The sequence below is a fragment of the Simochromis diagramma genome, unplaced genomic scaffold (genome assembly GCF_900408965.1).
Source record: "Simochromis diagramma unplaced genomic scaffold, fSimDia1.1 OVJJ01000361.1, whole genome shotgun sequence".
NCBI classification, from domain to species: domain Eukaryota; kingdom Metazoa; phylum Chordata; class Actinopteri; order Cichliformes; family Cichlidae; genus Simochromis; species Simochromis diagramma.
In genome coordinates this window covers 13,335,975-13,357,352 of record NW_024386860.1, presented here as the reverse complement: position 1 = coordinate 13,357,352, position 21,378 = coordinate 13,335,975, and the positions used below count along the sequence as shown (strand labels likewise).

At 40.3% G+C, this 21,378-nt stretch overlaps 1 protein-coding gene across 5 annotated transcripts in view; it reads right to left on the bottom strand.

The window, feature by feature from the left end:
- Window positions 1-9,567: 9,567 nt before the first annotated feature.
- The window catches only part of sema6e (sema domain, transmembrane domain (TM), and cytoplasmic domain, (semaphorin) 6E), a 150,012-nt gene continuing 138,201 nt past the window's right edge, over window positions 9,568-21,378 (bottom strand). For all 5 annotated transcript variants that reach the window (XM_040030639.1, XM_040030642.1, XM_040030640.1 and 2 more), the window contains one exon: window positions 9,568-14,043. In XM_040030639.1, the coding sequence (XP_039886573.1) occupies window positions 12,710-14,043 (1,334 nt within the window). In that variant the 3' untranslated portion in view covers window positions 9,568-12,709. The remainder of the gene's footprint in view (window positions 14,044-21,378) is intronic.

Here is a 21,378-nt window from a genome sequence, read left to right as displayed (position 1 = left end):
GCCACGTCTCACCCAGTGATGGATGATCAGTATGGATGTATTCATGCTCATTGGGTTTTTATGTGCATCTTTGTCCTCGTCAGTGCAAATCTTTTTTGTTTTATTGTCATAATTAATTTTGTATTTATTTCTAACAATACTGACTGAAACGTGGGAGCCTAATGGTTACAGTTCATTTCTAATGATTTTTTTTTTTTTTTAAAACATCTTGTTTTTAGAAATCTCATTTGGAGACTTCCAGCGGTTTACATTAATATGTATCAGCATGTCATGAAAATCAACATGAGGAAAACTCAGATAAGTAAATTGTCTCAGTAGGCAGCTGAACGGCTCTTCGTTTTGGGGAAACATTAATTTGTTATAATGGCAGACCTTTCATGTAGCCTGTGGTGTTGAAGTAGTTAAGTTGTTTTTTTTTAATGCATTTGCTCAGTGAGGAAAAAAAAAAGTTTGTTAGTGATTTTTGCAAGTAAATTTAGTTTAATTAAAAGTGTACATATTGGATCCATTTGAAGGCAAAGTCCTCACAGTGCTCGACCCTGACAGCAGCAGCTCCTCTAATTGAAAGAAGCAAACCTGCTGAATGGATGCTTTCCAGTTCAAACACTGGAAACAAGCCTGACTGGACGGTTTTCAATATCAGGACAATATAAAGTTATGGTGCTAACGCTACACATATGCAGAATTTGTGTACAGAGACTCAATGTAATTAGATAAGTAATATTTCAACTGACAAGTGTGTTCAGTACAATCGCTTTATATTGTAAGGTAAAGGCCCTACAATAATAAACCACAAAGGGTTATTTGTGAAGGACTCCTTGACATCACATTTAGGTAAGTGTCATTTTTCACTGTGCAGGGTTAATGCAGCAAACCTAAACAAGTCATTCTGGTGCCTAAATTTAACCGGAGGGTGAAAACAAAAGTAAATAAAGGATGGCACGAATGAACGAGCAGAGCAAAATAAAGCACTTTGGAAAAACTCAAAGGTCTAAGTAGACATTTTTGCTCTTTAAAAGCCGATTATCTCTTGGCGTAAAATAGTGGCGCAGCTGGCGGGTTGAGGCACAATCACTTTGTCCAAATCTCTATCATGTTAGATGAGAATCTAACAGAACGGTAATATTTGAACCCCCGCTGGGAAGACAACGATTTGGTGGGATTGGTGTTTATTGGTTTGCGGAGCCACAAACAGGGCTGCCAAGAGTTTCCACTTTCCTGTTGTTTTGTATTTCAATTCACTCAAGACCATCTTCATGCCTCCTGTCTTGGCTTTGTCCAGTGTCCCAAAGACCTTCCTGAGAAGTAGCCATGTCCAGTGCTCACCATAGCCAGACAGATTTTCGGGGTTTGTCACAGCCTCGCAACACATGAAGAATAAGAAGGTACGTTTTGCTGCTCCTTTATTTCCCAAGGGGGTGTCACAGGAGGTGAATCTCTATTTCATGTGGCACAGCTTTTTGTTCTTTTAAACACCCTTTCTTCCTGGTGCAAGGCTGATGATTGGTTAGTTTGCTGTGCAGAAATAAACAGGCCTTGTTTTCCTGGACGGTAAAAAGTACTATTGTTGCTTTGATATAAAACTGTTACCAATAACAATGCTTATACAATGTTTATTACCTGATTTTATCAATATATTTTCATTGATTTAAGCAGAGTGCAAGTATTGTTAAATAGAAGTCCCCAATGGGTTTGGTAAAACGATTGATGCATGCTGTGAATTACTGTTTACTTTTGGGCAGATCTGAAATTAGACGATAGTTATAAATGATTAAATATTCTTTTAAAGTCTGCACAGAGATGGCAATTTTCACTTTCTGCACATCTTAACAGCTGAAGTAGCGAGTACAAAGTCAGCGTGACCCACTGATCTACAATAGCCAGATTAATGAGACACATGCCAAGTTACAGTAAACCAGAATTATCCTTCGACACTCGGTCTTACATTCCTGCATTCACACCCGCCCACAACAGCTTTTAGCACCAGCTGCTACCGCCTGAAAGTGTTATAGTGTCACGTATTATTAAATTATTATTTGCAATAAATAGATGTGGAATATTTCATCATTTTCTTTGGTCAAGTTGAGGCAATTTGAGCTATTTGCACATTTGTGTAATATGCATCCCTTTTTTTTTTTTTTAGGCTTTTCACTTGTTGTACATGTATAATTAGTAGTATGTAGCAGCTGTCACATAGAAGACCCTTGGGTTTTATTAGAAATAGTAGTGTATAATCATTTTAAAGTGAAACATTGTTAACATCTGATAACATCCATAATATAGAATAGAATATAAAGACAAAAGAGTGAGATCAGTCCCAACAGGCAGCTGTAGACCTTATAATGTCCCTCATTTCACTTGAATTTGCACACAGACTTTACACACAGTGCTTCAAAGCTTCGGAAAGTAAATTAGAAAAGAGACTTCAGAAAAGTTCTGCCCGTTTTCTTCACCCGGCTTTCGCAATCCATCCTGACAGGGAAAGGATCCAACTGCCAAGTTCTAACTGAAAACTTCCTTTACTGTCAGCTTCAGGAAAATGTGTCTGTCACGAAACGAGATGAAAGTTGTGCCGGGATGTTTAACAAGCTCAAATTAATGCCCACTTTAATGAGACACTTTTTTTGGATGCTTTCAATCGAGTCCTGGGAGCGAGCAGAGCAGAAACGCAGCCTTTGCATATGATCCCGAGGCGCAGGGCAGCTAGGTCGTTCACAGAGCACATCGGCCGCTCAGTTAAAAGTTAAAAATTAAAGTTACAGAAATTGTCCTGTGATCCAAAATGACACATCAGAAAGCCACGGTAGTGCTGATCACGGTTTGTCAGCTGAATAGTGCCACATTTTGATCCTGAGTTTGAACAACTATTGAATAGTTTGCACTGAAATAGACAGTCCTTCCCATACGAGGACTTTGGAAAACTGACTCATAATAAAATATTAGCAATGGCTAATATTTAAGACATTGAATATCTAAGTTTACTCATTATTGCAAATGTAATTTGCTACCATAGTTAATTTACTTTATTTGCTTCAAAGCGTGCTATCAGTCTGCTATCAGTTTGTGACTAAATGGGGTCAAGTTGTCAATTGCATGCAATCTGTTCATCATAATACTGTAATGAACTGTAATAAAATGAAAAAAAAAAAAAAAAAATCACAGATCTCCGACACACACAGACATTCACAAGAATTATTTAGATTCAGGGTCCAGACAGAAACTCACTGAGTTGAAAGAGAAATTCAGAAAGTCAACAAATAGTGATGCAGTTGACCAGTTGGCAACCAGTTGAGTCAAATTTCCAATTGCAAAGAGTTGCATTGCAGACGAGTGTTGCTCATCGATGCAGGCCGATTGAGCTTGATTGCAAGCTGCTGGCTGTGTCTGTCTGACTTTATCAATTAAACAGCAGTTATTTGCAAGCCTTCGCCAATCTGTCCGAGAGTGACTGTAGCCAGTCCAAGCCAGACCACCATTGTTAGGAGACAGGTTGCCTCCCACCAGACAACCTGCACAATCGCTCTTCTTGCTTTTACAGCAAAATGCAAGATTTTTACTTCACCATCCGTTGACAGTGATGAATGAGATAATGCAAGGAGGGGCTGTGGAGAAAGTATGTTACTTCAAGTGAGGGACAAAGAACAGTAAGTGTGCCCTGAAATCAGGATCAGTGTTCTCAAAACATCTGCCTGAAAAAAAAGAATAAGGAGTAAATAAAAAAAATAACCAACTGGCAACTTGTCAGTGTTGGTGATTATTTTACTGACAGGTCTACAGAGTGAAATATGGAGAGAGCTTCTCCCTGGCTCTTTGAAGCCTTTTCCAGCAGACACATAATGAATTGTGATGCCAGCTGTCAGCGTGCTGCTGGCAGGGCGCTGATGTGGGGAATAGAAAGTCATTACTGGTGCATACCATGACTCCCCTGTATTTTTTGTAAGGGCAGAGGGTTATGGGGAAGGTGCAAGAGGTCACGCTGGAATGGCCGACAACACTAAACACATTTAAAAATCCATGGAGTCACCAGTCAGACAGATTAGGAGAGGTAGAGGACTGAGTACAGTAATTGGAAAGGTTTTTTTTTTCTGTCAGTCACACCATTTTTTCACTTTCTTATTCTGCTTTTTCTTTTCGTGGACATCTAAAGTGCAAACAAGGTGAAAGCCCATAATTGGATTAGAGATCAAAATATTTTGCAGGAGAATGTCTCAGGGGTATTTGGCCATGTTCATTTTCACACCACAAAGCAAAACATACAAACAAAGAAATAACAATGTCATACGTACTTAAAAGTTGTACAATCTTAAGAGAGATGGAGAGATCGAGATGTAGCTCCAGGCAACAAAGAGCCCCATTTTTAGGTTTCAGAAGACGATGTGCAAAACGCAGAGAAAAGTAGCAATCAGAACGGAACGAGAACTGAAAAAACTAAAAGATAAAAAAAAAAAAAAACATTAAACATCAAATAGAAAACAGTTTTTTTTTCATATCCATCAAAAGTTCATCTCACACAAAAATTTGCTTACACAATCTGAGTTGAAATCTAAGCATTTGGTTGATTTCTAATAAAATGAATATAAAAATTGTGAAGAAAGGTCTGAAAATATAAGTGATTAGTTTCTTGCAGCGAGTTCAGTGTGCTAGTAGTTAATATTATTTGGCATTTTTAATGTATTTCAGGCTGAAGGTCAGAATTCCCATATGAAGTGCAGGATATGCCTCGCCTTTATAAAAAAACAACAACAATGTATTGAATCTTCCTCTTAAAACACAAATAGTTATTTAAACTTCATGCTGGATTGTATCACAATAATATCAATATGTGAGGGTAGAATTACCAAAAGTTGAATTATAAAGGAAGAATTTCAGTGAAAATGATTTTTGTGCTTATGGAATAGACTCAAATACTAGCTCCAGTGAAGACTTAATGCTATCACCACTTGTTCATTCTCAGAAGCCATTTGATTTGAAACATGCTTGAGAAAAGCTTGACCTCTCTGGGACTACCGGTCATCGACAGCCGTGTTGCTGGAATCCAGTGATTATGGTGCGGCTAATCGCGGTCCATTATCCAGCCCGAGTTCAATGTCCAACTGCAACAAACACCTCCATCTGTCAGCCACCTCTTCTCACAGGCAGGGATCTCGCACTGGAACAGGTATGATTATCTAATAGACTGCGGGGAGGATAATTGCATAAACTAATCAATACCACCTCATTAGGAGAACAGTTTTGGCTAAAAGGTCAATCGCAGCACCCATCACAGTCCTTTAACTGAATATATTAAGGGGAAGACATCATTTTACTTAAATGCCAAGAGCGGTTTAATGCATTTACAGGAGGCAGCAGACATCAGTCTGAAGGACGTTACAGTAAAGTGAAGCTTGCAGACTTCCTTGAAAAGGTAGCAAAGCTGCTTTAATAGCTTTGTTTTGTTGCTGCTGCAAGTCTTTTACATTGGTAATCAGTCTCTGCAAATCCCGCATTCACACTGCAGGAGATTGTGGAGGGTTCGGCTAAAAACACAATGTAAGCATGATTGAAAATATTTGTTCGCAATGTTTCAAAGATTATCTCAAGCAGCTAACTCACCTGAAATACATTTGTCAGTTTGATTCACATAAAATTACAGGGGAAAAATAAAGTTAAAGTCATTAGGAACTATTTACCAACAAGGAAGTAGGCAAGCAACCTTAACCTGGGAGAATAATCCCAATATTACTCAATAGTCATACAACACTTGTGGCAAGTATGAATCTTTTTGTTATAATGTTGCAAATAGACTGTTCACAGTACTTTTAGTCAGACTGGTGTGGTGGTTAAAATGACTATCACAGAACCAAAATAAATCTCACACATGGCGTTTCCATCAACAGTAACTCAGCAGAAATGTCTCTCAACATGACCCTGAACCTCCTCGCTGTTTACTCACTGTAGGGGTGCAATCACAACATGATTGTTTATTAACTTACGTAATAGCCTGCAAGGATTCGGTTATTCAATGTGAGTCAGCATTTAAATTCAGATTTACTTCTATAAACACCACACAGCTTCTTTTTCTTTTTTTTTCTTTCAGACTGGTGAAAATGACACTATTTGCTTTCCTGTGATGAGTTGAAATATAGATCTGCAAACAAGTCAGCTGCTTTAAAGTCCACTCGACTTTAAACAGAAGCCTAGTGCTTACCTCATACCTGAGAAGTCAAACCTTTGTAAGCACTTTTGACTCAAGAATCAGTCCCTGATTTTGATGACCTGCTGCTTGAAAAGTGCAAAAACATCACGGCATGTAGCATTTATCACAGTAACACTGTCCACAAGCAAATACTGGAAATTACCCATGTGCGCTGACTTATTGATATCCAAATAAAAAATAAAAACTTATATCAACAAAGAAAGAAAAAAGAGGGACTGTAATAACCCCAATGGACTCCATGATGATAAGTTAAGCAAATCAAAGACTCATCGCATGCATTCATCTTACAGTCTGTTATCTATCAAAGAAATCTTACAATAATTTTCCAAAATCTGATTATGTATTAATATGAACAAAGTCATATATAAAGTATGTAATATAATATAAAGTCATGAAAAAGAAAGTGCCCCTTTTTTAAATTCTAAGGTTTTCAATATCAGGCCATGATAATAAAAGAAAAATGCAGATTCAGTCTCAGTCTATGAAAAACACAGGCTGTTGCTACTGGTTCATATGGGAAGGGTCATGAGGCCTTTCCCATATAAACTGATGCCTGTCATTCTATCATAAGAAACATTATTTACAAGTGGAAAACATTCAAAACACACACCAGTCTTCCAACGAAAGAATGCACCAGAACAGCCCCACCCCAAAGTCCGACAGTGCAGTGATTAGAGAAATTGCAAAAAAAAAATCAAAGAGCTGCTTCTCAGGCTGTACAGGTCTCAGTTAATATGTTAAATGTCACCATGTTCGGTGAAAACCACACGCAGCACACCGACACGAACACCTCATACCAACTGTGAAGCACGGTGGTGGAAAGGGGGTGATTTGGGCTCATTTTGCAGCCACAGTATCTGGACACCTTGCAGTCATTGAGGCATGAACTCCTCTGTATACCAAACTATTCTGGAGTGAATGTGAGGTCATCTGTCTGAGAGTTGGTTATGTAACAGGACATGAACAAAACTGTGTCTTTCAATGTGAAAAACTGATGAAGTCAGAGATAAAATGACTACTTCAAGTTCTTGTTGCTGAAATTCAGTCATTGGGTGTACTTAGTTTTTCATGCACTGCTTCTGCATGTTGGCTTACTATTTGTTAAATTAATGATAAAATGTTGTCATATGTATGTCACCTTTATTCAGCTGAGGTTGTTTTTAAATCATTTTGGAACCTGTAATGTCCTGATAGGTTAAACCCTAGAATTGAAGGAGGGGGCACAGTGCATGTCATTTATATTGATTTAGCTCGCCTAAAATTTGAGATTATATCCCTGCAGCTGTAAAAAAAAGAAGAAAATAATAATAATAATAATAATAATTTATTCATCATTTGAATATTGAATTGCTTTTTCAGCAAAAATAAATACATAGTTTGTCTTACGCCTCTTTTATTGCCCAGGTCGTTGTTTTTTCTTATATACAAAAATTCTCCTGTCAAGATGACAACAACCAAAATGCTGTAATGTCACAGTGATCAGACAGTCCACGGACAGGCTGACTTGCTAGATAAACTGAATCGACGTTGGAACATGTTATTTTAAGTATGAGAACTAAACTCTGTGTTGGCTGAACTGTAATCAGAGTCAAATAGCATCTACGAGCGCAGAAATTCTCAGGCAGCTGTGAGAAATGTAACGAACCGCACAATAAACCTTATCACTGTTTCAGTAACAAGTATTTAAAATGAATTCAATAACTAAAAAAAAAAAGAAAAGAAAAACAAAATTGGCAAAAGTATGTGTTTTTTTTTCTGATAAGCACGCTCAGTCTTAAAGTAATCGCTCAACATTTCGGGAAGTATGTTTGTTTTCCCTCTTCCTGGGAGCACGGATGGAATTGGCTCTTTGTGCTGTTATTTATCACAAGAACTCACTAAAATCTGTTTTGTTGTTATTATTTAAAGCTTTCACTGGGGAATTAATTTGTTTGAAGGCATTTCATAAAGAAAAAAGAAAAAAAATCCTCTACTTTTGTTGCTTTTCCAAGTACTTTTGGAGTACGTTTCATCTCACTCGGGTTGCTGTGCCAGACTCTAATGGGCTCATCACTGCCCCCTGTGTATTGAAACAATTAGTATATTGGTTCTTACTGGAGATGGCAGTTGAAATCACATGTTGGATTTCTCTGTACTAAAAGCACAAATTAAATTGATGCTTAGTATATCTTGTACTCTAAATCCCAGAGACACAGAAAAACATTTTATTTCCCAGAACCACTGAAAAAATTCCTTTAGAAAAAACAAAAAAACATCGTTCATCCACACACAAAAAACAAATCACTTGCTTCTTGACTGACATCCAAATTTTACATCTATATCTCTCAGACATCACAAGACATGGGACAGAATATGCACTTAGTAGAGAGAGCAAACAGATCCAAGATGCATACTACTACACACTGCTCAAAAAAATTATAGGAATACTTTGACAACATTTCTGAGTTCAATGGGAATAAGAATTTTGCTGGATGTTTGTACTGATATGGACTGGGTAATGTGTTAGGGGAAAAAGGATGCCACACTGTTTGATGCAAATTAAAATCATCAACTTACAGAGGGCTGAATTCAAAGACTGCCAGAAAACCCAAGCGAAAAAAAATGACGTATGCTTGGTTATTTTGCCAAACTTTTATTTCAGCAAGCTTTGTAAAGCACCCAAGTTCTATAGGGACCAGCATTGTCATGCACTAGGTGGAACCCAAGAACGCCTGCACCAGCGTAGGGTCTGATGATGGGTCTAAGGATTTCATCCCAATATCTAATAGCAACCGGGGCACAGTTGCTTATCATAGAGAGCTCTGTAAATCTCTTCGTAGATATGCCTCCCCAGACCAAATTGGTAATGCTGGACGATGTTTAAGGCAGCATAACACTCTCCACAGCTTTTCCAGACCTGAACCCGCTCTTATCTGTGAAAAGCACAGGGACCAGGGCTTTTCACCAATACCGGTATACCAATCGGCCATCATGGCGCCGGGCAGGAAACACGGGGCCCACTAGAAGACACTGGACAGTCAGGTCACTCTCATAAAGTCTGTTTCTAATTGTTTGGTCAGAGACATTCACACCAGTGACCTGTTGGAGGTCATTTCGCAGCTCGGGCAGTGCTCATCCTGTTTCTCTTTGCACAAAGAAGCAAACAGCAGTCCTGCTGATAGGTTAAAGACTTTCTATGGCCCTGTCCAGCTCTCCTAGAGTAACTGCCAGTCTCCGGGAATCTCCTCCATTCTCTTGAGATTGCACTGGGAGAAAATGGACTACCTATCAAACCTCTGTAGGGTCCTGGGATCGCCTCATGCTACAAACACTGACAAATGCAAAACTAGTGAAAAAATAAACAGGAAAAAAATGTAAGTCGCATCCACCTCTAAGACCACACTTTTATTTTGCACAAGTTGTTAATTTCATTAACAGTAAAGCAGCTGAGACTGATTAACAACTCCTCGACCTACTCCCTTGTCACAAGGTCAAACTGCTTGATACAATACTCTGATTAGAAAAGTGTTTCTTTAATTTTTGAGCAGTGTATCTATTATAATATAGTCTCAAAGTATAGTTTGAATTACCATCTCACCTAAACATTTCTGCCTCAGAGATGAGCCTCTGGTTTATCTGCTACTGCAATTGCTATTCTTGTTTTCAGACTTTGTGTATGACCATCAACGATGTTACCGGGATTATTTTGACACATTGACCAGTGAAACGTTCATCATATTTTCCATTTTATTCCTAGTATAAGAGACATACAATGATATTCTGTGAGACCAAATTCATAGTAAGTCAAGAGGCAAAGCCTGGAAATCAAACGGAGGAAAACATAATACTGAATCAATGAGACCTCGCCCAGATAGAATGTATTTACACCAAATCAAATACTGATAGAACTTTTAAGAGGCGAGACCGTCCCCATTTCCGTACAATCTGTTACCGGCAGATTAAAAACAAACAAACAAATTACCAAAAAAAACCAAAACAAAACAAAAAAAATAGACCAAAACAGAAAAATAAATCCATTAAAACACTGTAGCTGCCACAATTCCTCTTATGAAACACTGCCGCCCCAACCCTAAATCAAGTTGGATGTTTTTTATTTGCCGTCTGAAAGGCTATTTAATGCTCTGCTGCCTGTTAATTACCAAATCAACTTTTTTTCCTTACAAATGTTAGGTACTTTTCCTTAATTTACTGAAGCTGGAGTAGTGTGAATGGTAAACTTTACACTGGGTCAAATGAGCTCTGGGAAATTTCAATCAATAAACACCATTTTCAGATACAGTAAATAGCATAGTGCTGTTTTCACAGAATTGATCACGGTTCCAGCCAACCGTGGTCAAAGCGACTCTCCTGAAAAGTACAACAGTTGAGTTTTGAAGGGGTGATATGTCTGAGGCACAGCCGGCTGGCATCACCATTAATGAGGTGAAAATCCTCAGCAGTGTTTGGCAGCACGGTCACCTGCGAACCGGTTCCACAATCACTTCCCAAGTATCGATCCAAGAGACAATCTCAGCCTGTCGGATCAGAGTTCATTGCACTGCTCCATATTTCTTGTCCATGTTTTGAAATTCAACACCCGGTGGCACCACTAGGTCAAGATCTACAGCAGTAACCATTGTAGAAGTCATGCTACATGCCACCAACCTGGATTTATTTTCATACAGAACTGAAACCGTATGGTTTCACACACTTGCTAAAACATATATCCTGACATTCAAAACTCAAGCAAGACACACTTTTTCCTCCCATAAGGTAAATGCAACTTCTACAATGGCTACACATCTGTAGGTGATAACTTAAGAGGAACTGTGAACTGCTCCTTTAGAAACCCAAGAAGATAATACTACAAAAAACAAAAACGTAACAATGGCACCTACAAGGAAATCGACACCCAGGTGAAAGTGACAGTATACAGTCAAACCTGAATGTCTGCAGTCTCAGGCTTTGTACTTGCTGTGTCCCACACTCGCATTAAAAACCTGTAGGCTCACACTTTTGGGATGAAAACAAAAGAAAAGCGAAAAACGAAGGGTTTCATTCCAAAACAATGCTGAAAAAAAAGGTACTAGTTATTTTACGTCGATTAAAAAAAAATTAGATAATTTACAAAATATTAGCCTACTTTGTAAAAAAAAAAAAAAAAATTATAGTCAATATATGACATAACATATGATTTATTAGTGGGTGTTACAGTCAAACTATTAATTCAGTTAATTAGAACCGATGAGAAATATCTTATTCTGGAATGAAACTCTTCACATATACAATAGATACTGTATGACACATACTGACAACCATAGAAAAATCAAACACCTACAATATACTGTAGCATAGTTGCCATCTGAGCCCCTTGCATTGACCCCTAAGCCCATGTCACACACTATTATTAAATAAGGCACACATTTACACATACAGTTAAAATTTGGCTAGTAATTATTCCTTTATTTACAACCAATAGCCACAGAGTTAATAATTATGATAACTGCAGTCTGTTCGATGTTCAGTGTTCATTCTCCTAACACCAGACGGCAAGACGTGTTTGTCTTGTCCTCTTTGGGTCCAAAAAATTTCAGAGAAATATGTTGGTTGTTTCCATTTCAAAGAATATTAGACCCACTAGAGTTGCGGAGCACCAATGTTGTCGAAACATTCTTGAAGAACTTAAATGGACCCGAATGTTGTCACCTGACATCAGCTGGGACAGGAAAAAATAAAAGAGAAGGCGAGTGTAGCTGCTTTGTTGAAGTATTTCCTTTGTCTTGTCATTGTGACCAAATTTGAATTTGTGTCTGGAGCCAAATGACAACATTTGATGAACATTTGATGCCCCTAAGATATTTCTTAGGGCTTGGGCGGGGGGATCGTTTGATATGCCCAAAGATGAGAGAGTATAGTAAGGCAAAGACATAACTACTTTCAGGGGATTTTTTTTTTTTTTTTTCTTAACCACAGGTTACACATACTGCATATGTATATGTATACATATACGGTGTAAATATAAACACACATATATATACACACACATGCATAATATAAACACATTCGAGGGTGGGGTGGGTGGGGACCGGATACCAACACTACATCAGAAAAGGTTAAGCAAAAGCATGAATCTAAGCGAGCCTCGAGCTTTTAAGTCTTCAAGATGACTGATGTGTCAAGTTTTTCCAACATCAACGTGTCCAAAAACGGAGTTGCATTGTAAATCCACATTGAGGACATTGGCAGCCTAATATAAGGAGGTGGCATCACGTCACCCAAGTAAGCGGTTCTATAATAAGCAAGTAGCTAAGCAATACCAATATGGTACAAAGATATTCGTTGGACAAAAAGAAGCGGAAAAAAACAAGTTTGGTTGAGGCTTTTGTCCACAGTGACACTGGTGCCACACAGTTGGTTGTGTTTTCAGGTAAAGGTCTGCAACCCCAAACTCACTGCATTTCTTCAAAGTTTCTTACAGATGACACAATGAGGGGAGGGGGGGAGGCTCCTTCTCTTAGTCCAAGAGCATACCCCTCAGTAGTTGAACTTTCCCTGTTCATTGACTGGGGATGTGGCAGGTATGAACAAGGGCTTGGGAGGGACGTCAGGTTTGAGAGAAGCTGCCCGACGGACGATCGCACCCCTGTGTGGAACCTCTTGCTGTTCTCCATTATAACTGTGCTGACGTGCCAGGTATCCATTGGGAAGCAGGGGATAGTGAACCTCACACGCGCTGCCCGTCGAGTTCATCCGCGCCAAAAGGGGAGGTGGCTGGTGGGGCCCGCCATTTCGTTGGCTGAAGCTGTGTTGGCGAGGGATCATTCCTCCTCCCCCTCCTCCTACTACTACTCCACCTCCGTTGGGCATTTTGGTGGCTGCAGCAATCAGTGATTGCCTTTGGGAGGAATGCCTCCTCTCCAAGGTAGACTGGTGGTGCATGGGAATGTCTGGGGGAACATCCATGCGACGGGTGAGGCTGTCACGTGGTAAAGTGGATGAGCTGTAGTAGGGGGCTGATTCTGTCTCAGGTATCTGAGGTTGGATACGGTTGGCAAAGGCTAGCTGGCCTCCACCTCCGCTGGCCATCAGACCAGATGGGCTCATTAGCTGAGAGTTCTTGCTGCCGCTAGCCTCGTGGATGTGCTTCAGAAGCTCATCGAGTGAGGTTACTTCCATCACCTTCTGAGAGTAGCCAGCGTAAGGCTGCTGAGACAACACACGCTCAACATTGTGGATTTTGCGTTCATCGGGATGAAGGTGTCCGGCTGCTGACTGGCTATTAGACAGTCCATGGGAGTAGGGGAAGACCTGCTGGTGAAGCAGGGCAGAGCTGGGCCTGGAGCCAATATTATGGGACTTTGGTTCCTTGGCATTGTTGCAGTTCTGATTCTTCTCCCACTGGTTCTTGAATGCTTTCATGCTCTTAATTGGCAGCTCTGGGGTCGAGTCTGGTGTAGGCAGACCAGAGAGCTCTGAGGAATGGTGGAGTTGGTGATGCTGGGCATGGACCAAGTCTCCCATTGTCATTCCATGATGACCATTTCTCCTCGATGGGTGATGCTCCTTACTGTTGGCGAAGAAAGAGTTGTAGATCTTGGGAGATGACACCTCCAGCTTGTCGTCCTTACTTTGACTGTCCAGGAGGCCATTGAGCTTGGCCAGGCTGCGCAGTGATAGAGCATGCGGGATTGGGGCTTCGGGGTCTTTCGACAACTTCTTGGTCTTGTGGCTTGTGTGATTACAGTAGCATGAAACCAGGAAGCCAGAGAGGAAGGCACCAAGGACAAAGGCCACCAAAACACAAGCAATCAGAAGAGTATAATGGACACTAGGACTGGGTTTGTCTTGCTCTGGAGGTCGCCTCACACCTTAAAACAGATGAAAAGAGAAAAAGGTACTCCAGTTAGTTTTTCTGACTGAGCCAGAAGGTTTAAAAAAAATAAAAACATTTTTTCAAGAGCTAATATAGGTCAAGCAACAGCTGGGACAGACAGGTTGTGTTTACAGGAGCTTCACTATGTGGGAAACAGCATGGGAGGGGTGTTTGAACTAAGCTCTTGGCTTCCTTTCCTTCCACTGTTAATAGATGAATACAGCCTTTCTTTCTTGGACTTGTGCTTTCACCTCAGACAGGCAGAGGCCAAGAGCTCCCCAGTCAGTGAGGAATCAACTCTGAAATGAGTTAGAGCTTTAAATATTGATGGGAGCACAGCAGCAGGAACCTGATGTCATTTTCACAGACTTCGCCTTCCAATGCGAGGATCAGGAGCGAGAGCACCTGGTACGATGAACGAGCCAAAAATAACAGGTCTATTCAATAGCTCACCGAGTCTGGCACCTTTGCCAACACAGACTCAAATGAGGTTGTCAAATTCTTTCAAAATGAAGCTGAGGGGACAGTTTGCGAAACAGCACACCAAGAACACAAGGACATTAGCTAAGGTAAATCTACCATGTAACTGTCCTTAGGAGCTGTGACCCAAGCACCGTGATTGCCTAATGGCGTGAAAGGCAGGGATGATAAGGAGAGAGAAACCTGCCACCTCTTGTAATCAGAGCTCATTTGCAAGAGGCTGTTGCCATCTGTGGTGACAGACCCTTCTCTCTGCCCTTAATGACAGTTCTGCGAAACTGATTAGTCTGCAGAGGGGGACAGCTGAGCTGAACTGAAAACAGAGAAGAATGCAGGTGCTCCCCACAAGCTAAATTCAGCAGCACACGAAAGCTTAGTGGAGGAATTAAAATGGAAAACAATTATGTCTAAATCAGCCTTGATGATAGTTTATAAGGCGTTTAAAGAGCGATTTGTGGATGAGTATTAAGGCAGCCAGTTCAGTTATTAGGTCTGCATTATAAATAGTTTTAATATTTACTTTACTTTTAAAACTTAGAGAAATTAAAATTCCTCTCAGAAAAACGAATAATAAACAGAAAAGCAATCAGGGATCAGTGAAGCAATCTGGCATTGTGACAATGGTATATAACATATTGTGATTTGTATAGTCAGTAACGTCTCTTGATTGCTAGGAAAGTTAACAAGCATGTGCAGTTTTAGGATATCATCTTAGTCTGCCAGGGAGTCACGAAGAGAACCCGAGTTCTCTGCCAGTCTTAGAGGATATCGGTTTTGACACTAAAGGACTTTTACTTTTTAGTATGGTGAAGAGCAGGAAGAAAACCGCCTACATAACATTATTAAAGGCAATAAGTATGTGTTAGGAGAGTCAAAAAGGGCCTTTCTGACTGGGTTTATGGAATTAGAGGGAAATATTGTAAGATATTACACAGAGAAAATCTGATCAGAGACTCGCTAAGTTTCAGTTAAATCTCTGCACAAATGCACAAGAGACAAAAGCACAAATGAGTGGAATCTAAATTCATTTTCTTAAGCCTCAAAAGAGACCACGGTAACTACACTACACATGACAAGGAAAGACGAGCAATTTGCCTCCTGTCATCACAACTTTAATTTGACAGAATCTCATTACAACAGTGGACTGATATGTTGAAATAATAATCAAACAAGATTTATCTCTCTTCACAACGGAGCTGTATGTACACAGTTTCTAGCAATTTGTGTTTGGAGAAAGACTCAATTATTTAGGTCATGAAGTTAGTGAAACTTTTTCGCTTTTTTTTTTTTTATGTGGAGCTGAACTGAGCAGGTGTGCTTGTAAAAGCGTACCATCCCTTCATAATGTATCACTGCATTCATTGTGAGGGGTGATTTACCATCGTTTGCCCAGCTGAAGGATTCTGTGGTGCACTAATCTTTTTTGGAAATAATGCTTTTAATAGAGCTTCCAATTAAAAATTCTCAGTTTTTAGCCATTTATTCTTATGACTGCTTCAACTTATGACCGCATTAAAAAGTCATAAATCATAATTGCAATCCCAGTGGGCGAGGCAATCAGAAGTGATGCTGCAGTGAGCCCATTAATACAACTTCTTTTAATCTTGGGCATTTCTTTCAATCAGCTTTGCAGCATCAGTATGATTCCAAGATTTTGGATCTAACTGATGTGTTCCCTGGCGGCGTGCAGCTTTTGTAATGAGTGGTAAAACTCTGCTCTCATCTCTGTGTGCACTTTGTCTCCAGTCACCCCCGTGGCTTCCCGGTGGCTGTGAGTCATCTGCTCCCTCTGGACCACGACACCGTCCTCAGTGTCTGTGCTTACAGGCTTATAGCGATGTTCCTCCTGGTTGAGGGCTATGAGTCAAGTGCCACAGCAGGAGGTAAAACACACAGCTGAGGTAAACAAACCCAGAACCTATGAATGGCCTGTCACAACATGTTTCATGAGCAGGCTGAATAACTCAATCAGTGGGTATGTGGGACATATGGTGCCACCGGTCACAGTGAAATTAATACCCGGTGAATCATACCAACAGCCTGGCGAGCAGCTAGGTGGCGGACAGGAAGTGCTCGCCAACTTTACCTACTGAATTTGCACCACTTCACAAACATTTAAAAACGAAACAGTGTGTGCAACTAAATAAATATGTAGTTCAAAAAAAGTCTTTATTGGGGGGGGGGGGGGGGGGGGGGGGGTCGCCCCATGTTAACAGAGTTTTACACTAATTACACAGCTCTCCATCAGTGTTCCTCTCCAACGTTGTCACATTATATTTTTGTGTCAACTCAACATGGACTTGGCTCAGCGGTGGCTTAATATAGCAGTACCCCAAGTCTGCCAAAAGGTAAAAAGACAGATGGCTGCATGTGTCGAGGCAAAGGAGAGAAGGAGCGAGAGACTGATGTTGATAGCCAGGAAAAAAAAAAAAAAAAAAAAAAAAACTGAAGAGAAAGATGAAGGAATGAAATTCAACCTTGGTTGCAGGGGGGGTGGTGAATTTGTGGGGACCCAAGGATCCAAGACACAGGGGAGCAAGTGTAAAAGAAAAAGAAGAGGACCAAAATAAAAAAGAAAAAGACTGAGAGGGAGCAAATGTATGTGAGAAGAATTAAAAGAAGAAGACTGGGAGAGAGGCAGAGTGAGAGATGCAGACTTGACGGGGTGAGTGACAGACCGTCACTCTGCTGGGTTTTGAAGCCTGGTGCTCTGCGGCATCTGTGATACGGGTGGAGAACAAGCCTCGCGTTCCTCCACAGTGCCGTAGGAAGAGAAGCACTTTATGATTGCATCCATATTGTTAAAAATAGATAGCACGGCAGGTTATGTAAACAGGCAGATTTTACATAGCGCTGCCTGTGCCACGTCTTACTAATTGGCGCTGGTTTTTGCACGAGGGGAAACAAAGTAAGGAGGGCTTACTGTTGATAGGTGTGTTTTAAGAGTTTCCCTTTTTTTCCCCTGCAGGTGATAAAGGCGAGTTTGAAAACAAATTACAATGGAAGTGACAATTTATCTTAAGAGTGCGCGATTAAATAAATGGATCCTGTCTTTGCAAGCTCTCAAATCGACTTCATTAACAAACACCCATAAGCTTTTCCATGACACCAATTACCGGTAATCTGAACCCTTTGAAGTTTCACACTTGCTCAATTGTGAAAATTTCCTTTTGCATGTCTTGCAGGACATTAAAGCATTAGCACTCTACAAAACTTGAATTTTAAATATTAAATATAAAGAGGGACTGAATACCAACACTGTCAAGGTCAGATGCATAATAATTCAGAGCTTTTTCTCTCACGCACAACTTTTCCAGTGGAGAAGGCTTTTCTCAAGGGTGTGTTTAAATGCTTTGTAACCTGGAAAACAATTTATGTTCTATTTTTTTTCGCATCAAGTGAAGACGTTCCAAAATAGCCCTAATTAGTTTCTGCTTTCTGCAAGCTTACAAGTGCATGTAATTGTTCTGTTAATGGCTACTCCATCCCAATGAGAAGCCAATGAGACAAAATTGCCCCAGGCTTCATAGACAAGCATTGCCCCCCCGTCTGCTAATGCTTCCACACCAAAAATAACAATTTAACTCTTGAGAGACACCCTGAGGTTGAAGATCGGAACAAATTAATTATTTGCCTTTTTTCAAGTCTGTGTGAAAAGCAGAGCAGCTCTGCCCCATTGCTGTGAGCTTTTGGTAATTTGACATTTTTAATACTTGATGTCTGCACACTGACAGACATGGTTAGCAAATGGAGCATGATTGTGCGCATCAGTGTGCGTGTCCATACAGATACTCGGAATATCCGGGCTGTATGTGTGCAGGGCTCTGGCTGTTGACAGAGTGAATTCAATCATGTACACTTGTTATTAGGCATTTGCATAATATTCCACCTCAGTGCTCAGCCAATTGGATGCGGTTTAATATATGCACACGAGCTAAGGTGATATGGTGTAATGTAACAGATCCATTCCAATTGAAAAGTAGTTGTAATGAGCGCTGCATTTCATTCCTGGTGTGCTGATGCATACAGAGCATATATCTCATTACAGTTTTGATTGAATATTGGTAAATTAACCATGCTGAGACATCTGGTAATCAGAATCTGGTGTCTGCCTGACATCCTTCAATATCTACACCTGTGCTTTGAGAAGACAGACATGTTTTCAAGCAGCAGCAACAATATATTTTGCTTCAAAAACCCAGACAGGAAATAGTTTGGTTAAAGGGTCTAGCCTTCCAGATTACCCAAAAAACACATTTTCTCACTTCTTGTGCAGACAGGTTTAATTTGATTTATCCTTCTTCTAATTTATCAGCCTCCACACTTGATGAAGCCACGTCAGCACATCTAAAGGTGACTGAGCTTTGTTTGCCTAAAAAAAACAAATCTTGCTGGAAAAAAGAAAGACTCTTCCTCAAGGAAATGGGCCACGAACACAATCTTCAGAGGCTGATATCTCCCAAAAATAGGTGCATCTTTTATTGGACTGCAGTTTACTTACATGAGTAAATGTGCTTTTTGTTGTCATTATATAAATTGGTATCGGGTTTACTCATCACAAACCCTTAAACTATGCAGAGCACATGCACTGGGTCCTTTTTCCTTTTTACATGCAGTTGCATCAGAAACAAAAAGAGCTGTTTATTTTGCCATTCAGTGGATGGTGAAACAAAATGCTTCCAATGCATCTGGTGCAGCAGAAACGTGGCACTGGAAGAATCTTGGCTTCACCAGTAAACTTAAAGAGACAGTCCACACCAAAGTCACTTTTCATAAAGCATAACACAATGATAATATTACACTGTAATGAAGACGCACAAATAAAAGGTGAGGAAAATCAGTGGCCACATCACCTGAAGTGTGAAATCTTTTCTTCGAATTGTCTTTGTGTGCACATTTATAATTGTGCTTTATTTGGCATGAACTGCTGCTTTAAGAGATGGAGAAACTTGCGGGCCACTCACACACCTGCACACAGTTTCAACCATCGGCTGTAAAATTGGAAAGGCAGATCATAAAGAGACGATGAAAAGGGTCAGTGAGAAAGAATTCAACAAAGGAGGCAGGTAAAGCTAAAGGGTTAGTCCAACTAAACATAGAAAAGAACAAAGAGAAAGAAAACAAGCAGGTAACGTGGGAGTAACACTCCCCCAGAGGTCAATGAGACAGATAAAAGGGTAAGGGGTTAAGGCTAAGGGCCGGGACTACTGCGTAGTTGGATTTCACCACTGTGGGCCCCGTGGATTTCTGTGACACCCTGAGCTAAGCTGAGCTTTAATAGCCAATATGGAATAAAAAGCCATTAAAAGTTCCAAGTATGGAAAGTGAAGTATTTGGTATGTGTAATGCCTTTAAAGGTTAGTCTTTATAGCACATTGCAGTAAAACATGATGTCACTCAGTCGCTGTGAAGTGCTGGTGAGCTGAGTGAAGGGAAAAGATGGCCTAGTTTTGCATAACCTTTACGCCACGACTAGGACTCAGGAAGTCCAAACTGGAGCAGCTTTTCAAACACTTAATGTGTGCGCACATCGTGGCCCGACTTGTGATAAATGATGCAAAAACAGCCAGTAGGGTCAACACAGAGCGACGGGTTGAATGAAATTTGGCAGACGGCGGCAGTCTTTAACTGTCATAATGAGCATGTTCTGAATATTCAGCCTCTGTCTGACCCTAAAGATCTAAAAAATGCATTAAATATTTGAATGCTCAACTTCACACTTTTGTGCTTAAAAGTATGAAAGTAAGTCCCTTTCTTTTAAATAGTGAGAAATGACATTGGGTATTTATTTATAACAACACACTGCTTACAACTTTACCAACTTTATCTCATTTAAGACAAACAAGTCTAAGAAGATTTCGGATATCTGATTATCGAACAGTACGCATGCTGATGTGGAATGAAGTGTCTCTGAGGAGTGGATATTGGAGGGTGGTTAGAAGGGACACAGTCAGAGCTCATTGACTAATGATACAGGCTGTGTCTGTTGCCATGGTCTTCAGAAGTATAAATAACTCTTTAGAAAACTAGCTGGCATCAATGTCCCCCCAGGACACCAGCCCTCCTTCATGAAAAGGTTCAGCTCGAGTTCACTCTCTGCTCTCCTCCTGTAGTGTTTTAATGAGATTGAAAACGCCCGCCCGACTTGATTCTATTATCGAGCCATCTCCCCACGCTTGTCAGCTAAATTAGCTGCTAACCTGAGTTTTTGGTCCAACCCACGCTGGTTCATCTAAATGTGCAAGAGTCAAGGAAAAGGTCAAATAACAATAGAGGGCAGACGAAGGGGAGAAAACAAACCGGAGAGGTCTGGAACCGGGAATCTGATGCAACACACTTTTGCTAGCCCGGAGACTAATGTGTGTTCACACAATATGGAGAGGTGGGCGTTTTCCCAGCCAGAAACTGCTCGAGTGCACCCGACTGCTGTTCTCTTTTCTAAATAGCAGCAGGTCAGCAGGTCTCTGCCCCAGCCTTTTAGTCTTTTCTGGTGTTTACATAATGTAATGCAGCTATCCACATCAGAGCAAACCATAACTGAGCTACACTAAAGAGATAAGCTATGCTAATCCTAAATGCATTATGTGTCGAATATCTGCCTTTTCTATTTATTCGCACCTGTAATAAAAGGGTTTATTTCTGCTCATAGGCTCTTTTAGAGATGTCCACTCAAAGGCAAACCTTGAAATTTGGGGTTACTTTTTTGAGCCATTATATCTGAACTGTTGCCCATAGCACAGGTGCTCTTTCACACTCTCAATGTAACAGTGACTGCCTTACCAATTATCCTTTTTCCAAAGTTAATTTTAGTTTTGCCCTGAAGGAAATCACCATCTTACACAGGCCACAA